The sequence below is a fragment of the Colobus angolensis genome, unplaced genomic scaffold, assembly GCF_000951035.1.
Source record: "Colobus angolensis palliatus isolate OR3802 unplaced genomic scaffold, Cang.pa_1.0 Scaffold107, whole genome shotgun sequence".
Lineage (NCBI taxonomy): Eukaryota > Metazoa > Chordata > Mammalia > Primates > Cercopithecidae > Colobus > Colobus angolensis.
The window spans coordinates 4,028,796-4,039,249 of NW_012111697.1; the positions used below are offsets into that span (position 1 = coordinate 4,028,796).

The window sequence follows — 10,454 nt, forward strand, 5'->3', positions numbered from 1 at the left end:
TTTTTGTTTTTTGTTTTTTGTTTTTTTTAAGTAGAGATGGGATTTCACTATGTTGGCCAGGCTGGTCTCGAACTTGTGATCTGCCCGCCTCAGCCTCCCAAAGTGCTGAGATTACAGGCATGAGCCACTGTGCCTGGCCAATCTTGACACTTTTGAGGATTGTAGATGAGGTATCTTGGGTTTATTCCATGCTTCCTCAAGGGCAGACTCAGGTTCTGCATCTTTGACAGGAACAGACCAGAAGGGGTGCTGTGTTCTTCTCAGTGCCTCCTCTCAGGAGGTCTCCCATGACCGGTGGTGTTCACTGGGAGCATTTGGCCAAGGTGTTGCCTTCCAGATTCCTCCACTTCAAAGCCTGTCTTTTCACCTTTGTGATTAGCAAGTATCCTGGGGAAATCTTTTCTGAGACTGTGCAAATATTATCCTGTTCCTCACCAAACTTTCACTCAACTAATCTTATACTTTGACACTTTTCAGATGCTCCCCAGGGAATTATAATGTACAGCCAAGACTGAGAACTACTGGCTTAGAGGTCAGGGCTCTGTCCTATCTGGTTAGTTAACCGTAGCAGGGGACTTTCCTGTGTTGCAGTCACCTCATCTGCAAAGTTGGTTCATGAGAGCCCTGACTCCATGACGCATGCGTGAGGAATCAGTGCAGTGATGGCCACGCAGCATTTGCTAGAGGGCCAGGCACAAGGTCGGGGCATGCGACAGGTTAGAGGTGGCTACAGACAACAGAAACCCCTCCACAGCGTAGCTTAAAACCCAAGAGCATGCTCTTCCTGCACATCGTAAGTCCGGAGGTGGGCAGCCCAGGGGCTGTGTCTCTGAACACCAGGGACCCCACTTTTTTTTTTTCTCTCTGTTTTTGAGATGGAGTCTCGTTCTGTCACCCAGGCTGGAGTGCAGCGGTGCCATCTCAGCTCACTGCAAGCTCCGCCTCCCGGGTTCACGCCATTCTCCCGCCTCAGCCTCCCAAGTAGCTGGGACTACAGGGGCCTGCTACCACTCCTGGCTAATTTTGTTTTTGTATTTTTAGTAGAGACAGGGTTTCACCATGTTAGCCAGGGTGGTCTTAATCTCCTCACCTCGTCATCTACCCGCCTCAGCCTCCCAAAGTGTTGGGATTACAGGCATGAACCACCATGCCCTGCCCCACTTCTTTTTTTTTTCCAAGACGGAGTCTTGCTCTGTTGCCCAGACTGGAGTGCAGCGGTGCGATCTTGGCTTACTGCAACCTCCGCCTCCCGGGTTCAAGTGATTCTTCTGCCTCAGCCTCCCAAATGGCTGGGATTACAGGCTCCCGCAACCACACCTGGCTATTTTTTGTTTGTTTGTTTATTTTTTGAGATGGAGTCTCGCTGTCTCTCCAAGTGTGGAGTGCAGTGGCGTGATCTCGGCTCACTGCAAGCTCCACCTCCAGGGTTCAGCCATTCTCCTGCCTCAGCCTCCCGAGTAGCTGAGACTATAGGCACCCACCACCACGCCCAGCTGATTTTTTTGTACTTTTTAGTAGAGACAGGGTTTCACCATGTTAGCCAGGATGGTCTCGATCTCCTGAACTTGTGATCTGCCTGCCTTGGCCTCCCAAAGTGTTGGGATTACAGGCCTGAGCCACCGTGCCCGGCCTATTTTTTTGTATTTTTAGTAGAGATGGGGTTTCATCATGTTGGCCAGGCTGATCGTGAACCCCTGACCTCAGATGAACCACCCACCTCTGCCTCCCAAAGTGCTGGGATTACAGGCGTGAGGCACCGCACCCGGCCTCCATTCCTCTCTCCTTCTGTTCCACCCCATTTATTGTGAGGCTTCTGGTCTTGAAGTCACTTCATGGCCCAAGATGGAGTTCTGGCTGTTCTGTGCTTATTTCAGGAGGGGAACTGGTGGGAAGTGGGGCACGCAGCATGTCAGTTTACTTCTCCTTGGCCAGACTGAGTCACGTAGCTATACCTGCATAGCTGCAAGCATGAAACTGGAATTATGTCAGTGAGGAAAGAGAGACAAATGGATATCCAGGAGGCAACTTGCCCTGTTTGCTGCTGTAAGGAACCACGGGAAGCCTGGGAAGCAGGTTGACTTGATGATGAATATTCCATGAAGTTGCCAAAGTCTCACTTAGTGAGATTTACTTAGTTATCTGCACGCCAATTTACCATCTCATGTAGGGAGACAATTATTGTTAAGGAACAAAGGTAAAAACAAGATTAAAACAGAGAGGGGAGAAGAAGGAAACTATACAGTCTCAGAATGGTGAATCTTGCTGCCAGAAGCCTGCCAGCTAGCCTGTTCATTCAAGTCCTTGTGCAGGCTAGCTAGGAGTTATCAGAAACATTTTGGCTGTTTATGGATTTTCCAGAATACCTTGAGTATTTATCAGTGGAGCACACGCTGCAGGCTACCTTGATGTGATGTCTGCCAGGATCCTCCCATCAGCACCACCCCTTTAGGCCAGGCCTGTACCATTTCCTGCTTCTCTATTTCTCAGTGTTATAGGGTGGGTGGGGTCTTAGGGTACCCACTGCAGCAGAGAGAGAAGAAAGCAGGGTCCCCATACAATGTCTACCCCATTTGGGTTTGGTGTCTCAGGGTGGAAGGGGCCTTTGCATTTACCCCCATTTCTCTGGGTGCTGTGCTGGGCACGCCAGCAGCACTGGCTCTGTGGGAGCTGCTTGAGCTCACCTCCCCTGGCCTCTTCCGAGGCTTGGGAGGCAGGAGAGGGCAGAGTCCTATCAGAGCCGCCAGGATGGGGTCTGACTGGCCACCCTTAGCGGAACCAGTGATCAGCTCTTCTTTATCCCCAGGAAGTCTCTGAGTGCTCTGGCCTTCTCCCCTGATGGGAAGTACATAGTGACAGGGGAGGTGAGTCATGATCGTGGTTGAGTGGGAGTGGGGGTTGGGGGGTCTCGGGATCCATTCCTTCTGCTCCCAGCAGGCCTGGGAGTCCCTGGAATAGCTCCTTCCTGGGCCAGAACAGCCCCGTAGCAGATGGGGGAGATGGCTTTTGGGCACACCCTATGGCAATGCAATCTTCAGCCTCGACAACCCCTCTAGCCCTGCCTGGTACAGAGCCCAGCAGCAGTAATGACCCCACCTTCCCTAGAATGGGCATAGGCCTGCTGTGCGCATCTGGGATGTGGAGGAGAAGAATCAGGTGGCGGAGATGCTAGGCCACAAGTATGGTGTGGCCTGTGTGGCCTTCTCACCCAATATGAAGCATATCGTGTCCATGGGCTACCAACATGACATGGTGCTCAACGTCTGGGACTGGAAGGTAAGACCAGCAGGCCTGTGACAGGCAGCCAGCTGCCAGAGCATCCTGTGTCTTGGGCACTGGGAGAGCTGTATGAGAGGACGCAGTAAAGTGCTCACTCACCCAACACATGACAGCTATTGAGCACCTGCGACATGTTGATCCCTTATTGTAAGGCACAAGACAGGCGCCCAGCTAGAAGAATTATAAATATTTTTATATTGACCAGCTGTGATCTTAGCCAAGTGACTTAACATCTCTGTGAGTCTGTTTCCTCCTCTGTTAGATGGATATAGTACTACTTATCTTGTTGAATTGTAAGACTTTAATGAGTTGATAAGCACTGGAAGGCTGGGCTTTGGAACAGCTGTGGAGCTGGCAGAAGTGGGTACCAAGTCCTGGCTCTGCCCATAACCCACTATGTGACCTTGAGCACATGACATCTTCCCCTCTGAGCCTGGTAGGGTTGGGGAGAGGCGCCTCCCTCATGGGGCTATTGAGGGAATTTCATGGGTTATCCTGTGAAGGGCTCAGGGCAGGGCCCAGAGCAGGAGCCCCATCCGTGACAGCCATAGGTTGTGTTGTCCTTACATCCCAGCCATGACTGTCCCCAATACCATGTGTGGGCTGCAGAGCTTAGACCCTTGGGAGAGCTCTGGAACATACTCTCCTGGGGGGACCATTCTAAGCCTCTGTCCCCTCCTCTGTGGTGAGGAATGAGCAGGTTGCCCCACATAGGTTTCCCCATACAGCAGCTCCCTGGAGGGTCCCAGGAAGATAGACGTGGAGTGGGGACTTGCAGGGAGGCCCAGGCAGTCCAGTGGAATGAGTGCTGGCATGAGCTTTGCACTTATTCTTCCAGAAAGACATCGTAGTGGCCTCCAACAAGGTATCTTGTAGAGTCATCGCCCTCTCCTTCTCAGAGGACAGCAGCTATTTTGTCACTGTTGGGAACCGACATGTGAGGTTTTGGTTCTTGGAAGTCTCCACTGAGACAAAGGTGAGTTTCTGTCCCTGCCCCTTTAACCAGGCCCTGAGGGAGTCACCATCTGTGGCAGCATGGCCTGTTTCTCCCTGGGATTTGAGGGCAGCGGTCTCGGGCCATTTGACCTCTCAGGGGCCCAGCTGCTGCTTCTGGGCCTACTCTCAGGGGGCTGATGCACAGGCCCTGCCAGGAACCCCCTGACCCTGGGACCAGCTCTCATTCTTGGACTGCTGCTTCCAGCCCCCCTGTCCAGAGTGGCAGGGTTCTAGTGTTTTCTTTCCTTCTCCTCCATTTGGAAAAGCTTCTTAGAGTTCTCCTGTTTCGTTGTGTCCTATCATCTGGTCATGCAGGACCCATCGTGGCCCTGTTGGGGGCTCAGCTGTGTGGACAGTATCTCCCTGTGCCCTCTGTGTCTCCAGGTGACGAGCACAGTGCCCCTTGTAGGGCGCTCAGGCATCCTGGGCGAGCTGCACAACAATATCTTCTGTGGTGTGGCCTGCGGTCGGGGCCGGATGGCAGGCAGTACCTTCTGTGTGTCCTACTCGGGCCTTCTCTGCCAGTTCAATGAGAAGAGGGTGCTGGAGAAGTGGATCAACCTGAAGGTACCACCTCCCTTTCTGCCATCAGTTGGACAGGCTCTTTCTCATGATATGTGTCTGCAGGGGTGTTCATCAGCATTGACCACACAGGTTCTGCTTATGTGACTAATGGTGAATGACACCCCCTCTCTGAGCTTCAGGTTCCACATCTGTAAAATGGGAGTACTGCTGCCCTCCCCACAGAGCTGATAAAGAAGTCATGTGAGATAATATAGGCAGTGAGCACACTGCTTGGTAACCTGAAATGGGCTCAAGGTGACGGTTGTTTTCCCATTACTATTTGATCTACTTCACATTTCTCTTCTCCTTTGAGCACTCTGGCTGGTAGAGGATTGTATTTTTAAAAACTCAGAGGTACCATTGATTTAATAACTTTTCAGTCAAAAAAGACTACACAAAATACATGAACTTTTATTTATTTTTAATTTTTTTTTTTTGTGATGGAGTCTTACTCTATTGCCCAGGCTGGAGTACAGTGGCGCAATCTCGGCTTACTGCAAGTTCCGCCTCCCAGGTTCAAGTGATTCTCCTGCCTCAGCCTCCCGAGTAGCTGGGATTACAGGCGCCTGCCACAATGCACAGCTAATTTTTGTATTTTTAGTAGAGACAGGGTTTTACTATGTTGACCAGGCTGGTCACGAACTCCTGACCTTTAGTGATCCACCCGTATTGGCCTCCCACTGCGCCTGGCCATAAACTTTTAAACTAAAGCATGATCTATCGATACATTGCAGAGCTTCTTTCCTTTAGTATCTGAAAGTTTGTGTCCAAGCTATTTTCCCATCTGGAATCAGTTGCCCATTTGGCTATCAGCCAGAGCGTTGTGGTTTTCTCTCCTGTTCCTTGCTTGCCTTTGTAACTCACTCCAGAGATCACCTTTGAGGTTAATGGCATGTGGAAGAGTTCCAAGTTTTATATTTGTCCTAGTTGGTTAAACATCATTTTCTCTTTTTCAAGCAAGTGAAAAGCTTTCAGTACATAGATGTTTAGTTCTTAAGCACTAAATGACTCATAAATTAAGTCCCTCTAGATTTGGAAACACTCCTTAAACTGTGTCTAGAGGTCTAGCACTTCCTAGTAGGATAGACAGTCCTTTCTAGATACTATAACTTTTTTCTGTACTGCTTTGGAGTATAGTCATTATGAAGTTGTTTGTAAGCAAAAGGGAATAAAATTTAAGCCTAAAGTCCAGACGCAGTGGCTCACGTCTATAATCTCAACACTCTGGGAGACCGAGGTGGGTGGATCACCTGAGGTCAGGAGTCCAAGACCAGCCTGACCAACATGGTGAAATCCCATCTCAAAATACAAAAAATTAGCTCGGTGTGGTGGCAGGCGCCTGTAATCCCAGCTACTCTGGAGGCTGACGCAAGAGAATTGCTTGAACCCGGGAGGTGGAAGTTGCAGTGAGCCAAGATCGCACCATTGTACTCCAGCCTGGGCGACGACCGAAAAAAAAACTCCGTCTCAAAAAAAAAATTTAAGCTTAACATTCAACCCTGTTACTACAAGTGACTTACCTGAAGTTGCAGTCTGCATAGCTACGTTTCTCTGTAGACAGCAGTGACATCTCTGTCTCTGTTCATGTCTCTGTCTACCTGAGGGCACATGTCTTTCAATAGCAGCAGTATACTATATCCTGATTTCAGAAATCTTAAAATATGCAAAAATGGGTGTCTTAGACCCAAGGAACTCTAAGTCTTCTCTGGAGGCCTGAGGCTACTCTGTCAGTCCCCATGTCCCTGGGCCAGGCCACATGAAGCACCAAATCCACTGGGGTCCCTTTTGCCCCTACAGGTCTCCCTGTCTTCTTGCCTCTGTGTCAGCCAGGAGCTCATCTTCTGTGGCTGCACAGATGGGATAGTCCGCATCTTCCAGGCCCACAGCCTGCACTACCTCGCCAACCTGCCCAAGCCACACTACCTTGGGGTAGATGTGGCACAGGGCCTGGAGCCCAGGTACTGCCCTGCAGGGAGAGGGAACGGGAGGGGTCCACCCAGAGTCTCTCCACTGACATTCATCCGTGCTTCCAGATCCATATATCTGTCCATCCCACAAATACTCATCATGACTCAGCCCTGGGCGTTACAAAGCAGAAAAGTCCTTGCCTTCCAAGGCAAGCTTCACAGTGAGAAGTGAGGCTGGGTAGGGGAAGAAACAGTCAGTGAGAAAACAAAGGAATAAACAATATTATCTCAGCGGTAAGCACGGTGAAGAACAGTGCAGAGCAGCTATGAATGTGGTGGAGTGTTTGCATCCACATGACTGACCCCTACTAAGCAGCTGCTAAGTGTCAGCCCTGGGCTGGAAGCAGGATACACCTATAGTGAAGCAGCAAAATCTCTGCCTCTGTGCAGTATAGCAGGGGGGCTCAATGATAAGCAAGTAACAAAGAAGGTAATTTTAGATAGGCATCACTGCTTTGGGGAGCACAGCAAGGACTCGGGAAGGAGAGTGCCCGGGGTGGGCTGTGCTGATTGGGTGTGTGGTGAGAAGGAGCCACTGTGTAGAGAGCTGGGTCCCAGCAATTGAGGTGACAGTACACCGGGCTTGTCATGTTGCAGGAATAGTAAGGGACTGTGTGACCAGAGCCCAGTGTGCCCGGGGAGGATGGTGGGAGATGAGGCCAGTGTGGGGCGCCTGTAGTCTATCCTCAGGTCAGTGGGCAGTTGCTGGGGGTTTCGGGCGTTGGGGTAAATGACCAGGCCTTACATGTTAGCTCCCTCTGCTGCTGTGTCGAAAGTGGATGGAAGTGCTAGGCTGTGACTTGTCTTCTCCTTTGTTGCAAGTCTGTTTTATGGAATTGGGGGCTACCTAACCAGGGGGTGCCGGGTGCCTAGGGCTGCCTCTTTGTGGATTTCTGGATACTAGCTCCTGGGTGCCTTTTCCATGACAGGACCTGAACAGGGGAACTGGGTGTCATGAAGGAAAGGAGGGGGTGAGCAACCCACAGGCAGTGTTGTGTTATAGTAGCTGGGCTCACAACTCTGCTGCCTTCTGTTGTGCTGTGTGACCTTGGGAAGGTGACTATACCTCCCTGTGCTTCTGTTTTCTCATGTGTAAAATACAGTGCCTACCTCTTATCGTGGTTGTGAGAATTTATTGCAGGTAAAATTCTCAGCCTGGCACAGTGTAAATGCTCAGTAAACTGTAGCCTTCATAGGGAGACCCCAGGCTAAGGGACAGCTCCCCAGCCTCCTTAGGGCACAGAGGCTTTTTGATCATGTGTTGGTGAGGCCAAGAAGAGGTAGGACCTGAGATACATGCCTATTATCTTTCTATGCTCAGAGAGAGAGCAGGAGCTTGGGTTGGGTGAAATGATGGGAGAGAAATATTCGTAGGAATCAAAAACTCAATTGCTCTCAGGGCCAGGCAAAAGTTTCCGGTTTGTATCCTCTACATGAGAAGCAAAGCAGAGGAAGAGGGAAGAGGGTGAAGTAGAATTGGAGCAGGAGAGATGGATGGCCACAAATACCATGAGGCATGGCATTGCCGGGGAGGCAGCTCCACTGTCACTAGAGGTGGCTGTCACTACTCAGTGACATTGATGGTGATTGATTACCCATGTGGCCTTGTTAGCTTCCTCTTCCACAGGAAAGCGGAAGCAGTCTACCCAGATACAGTGGCACTGACCTTCGACCCCATCCACCAGTGGCTGTCCTGCGTGTATAAGGACCACAGCATCTACATCTGGGATGTCAAGGACATCAACAGAGTGGGCAAGGTGTGGTCAGAGCTCTTCCACAGCTCCTACGTTTGGAACGTGGAGGTGAGCCCCCCCTCCCTCTCTCAGCCTCTGCACAGTTCCCCACAGTTTGGGAACCCATTCAGTAATGCCTTCAGAAGATACTCATTGACTCCCTCCTGTGCGTCAGGCCCTGTCCTAGGTGCTGAGGACACAGACACAAAAACCCTGCCCTTAAGAGCTCACATTTGGATGGGAAAGGAAACCTGGAAACATCATCAGCGAATAACACGCCAAGTAGCAGTAACCCTCTGAAGAAAAACGAGGCAGGGAAGGGGAAGGGGAATCCAGGTGGTATTCTAGAGAGGAGAGGGGTCAGGGAAGGCCTTCCTGAGGACATTTAAGCAGAGACCTGCAGGAAATTGGGAAGTGAGACCTGCAACTGCTGGGGAGAACCACAAGCACAGAGGCCCTGCGGCAGGAACATGCACTCTGCAGAAAGCTTTGCTGTGGAGATTGTTTCTGTATTTCACTGCTTTTTTAAAAAAAGAGTTGAAGACAAGGCATGGTGGCTCATACCTGTAATCCCAACACTTTGGGAGTCTGAGGTGGGAGGATCACTTGAGCCCAGGAGTTTGAGACGAGCCTGGGCAACGCAAGACCCTGTCTCTACAAATAATTTTTAAAAATTAGCCAGGCATGGTGGCACACACATGTGGTCTCAGCTCTTCGAGAGGTGGAGGCAGGAAGATCACTTGAGTCTAGGATGTCAACGCTACGGTGAGCTGTGATTGTGCCACCACACTCCAGCCTGAGTAACAGAGTGAGACCCTGTTTAGAAAAAAAAAAGTTTTGAAGTTTTTATTTTCTGAGAGTGAGTTTGTGGGTTTTAAAAAATTCTCTAAAGTTAGCCAGGCACGGTGGCTCATGCCTGTAGTCCCAGCACTTTGAGAAATCAAAGTGGGCAGATCACTTGAGTCCAGGGGTTCGAGATCAGCCTGGGCAACATGAGGAAACCCTGGCTTTACAAAAAATAATTGAAAATTAGCCAGGCACGTCTACAGTTGCAGCTATACGGCAGGGGCTTTGGCGGGGGGGGAGCTGAAAATTTCTTACTGGGAATGTTTGTCCTAGAGAAATTGTGTTTTCAGTGGCCAGATTCAGGACCATGACAAAGAACTTTGTCCTTTTGAATAGGCAGCATTCAGCCTTATGACTCTGGTTGAGTCTGTCTGCCTTCATGGGGCTGACGTTTTTGTTGACAGCACTTCTTTTTCCATTCACAGAATGTTTTTTTAATAACTTAAAATTTATATGTGAAATTTTTAAAAATTTGGGAAAATAGGTGAAATATTATAGATAAGGCTACAGTCTACATTGATGACTTCCCTGCCCCCAGTTCTGCTCCCTCTCACCCTCACTGTTATCAGTTTTATTATGTGTCTTCAGTTGATTTTCTTTGCATCTCCTTATTGTTTATGTATATAGCTGTTCAACAACAGTATCTGTGGATAGATCTTTTCATCAGTTCTAGAAAATTGTCAGCCAATACTGCTTCTACCCTATTCTGTCTCTGCTTTTTTTTTTTTTTTTTGAGATGGAGTTTCGCTCTTGTCGCCCAGGCTGGAGTGCAATGGTATGATCTCAGTTCACAGCATCCTCCGTCTCCCAGGTTCAAGCGATTCTCCTGCCTCAACCTCACGAGTAGCTGGGATTACAGGCATGCACCACTACGCCTGGCTAATTTTGTTTTTGTTTTTTTTTTTTTTTTGAGACAGAGTCTTGCTCTGTCGCCCAGGCTGGAGTGCAGTGGCGCAATCACGGCTCACTGCAGCCTCGACTGGTGGTCTCAAGTAATCCTCCTGCCTCAGCCTCCCAAGTAGTTGGGACTACAGGCATGCGCCACCTCCCTTGATTTAATAATTCCAGTATT

At 49.8% G+C, this 10,454-nt stretch overlaps 1 protein-coding gene across 3 annotated transcripts in view; it reads left to right on the forward strand.

Annotated features, from left to right (window-relative positions):
* WDR62 (WD repeat domain 62) overlaps nt 1–10,454 on the forward strand; it is a 52,617-nt gene that overhangs the window by 10,710 nt on the left and 31,453 nt on the right. For 2 of the 3 annotated variants that reach the window (XM_011948542.1, XM_011948550.1), the window contains exons 4-9: nt 2,804–2,861; nt 3,103–3,273; nt 4,115–4,252; nt 4,657–4,839; nt 6,634–6,794; nt 8,416–8,605. In XM_011948542.1, the coding sequence (XP_011803932.1) occupies nt 2,804–2,861; nt 3,103–3,273; nt 4,115–4,252; nt 4,657–4,839; nt 6,634–6,794; nt 8,416–8,605 (901 nt within the window). The remainder of the gene's footprint in view (nt 1–2,803; nt 2,862–3,102; nt 3,274–4,114; nt 4,253–4,656; nt 4,840–6,633; nt 6,795–8,415; nt 8,606–10,454) is intronic. The other variant, XM_011948558.1, reaches the window with a different exon arrangement.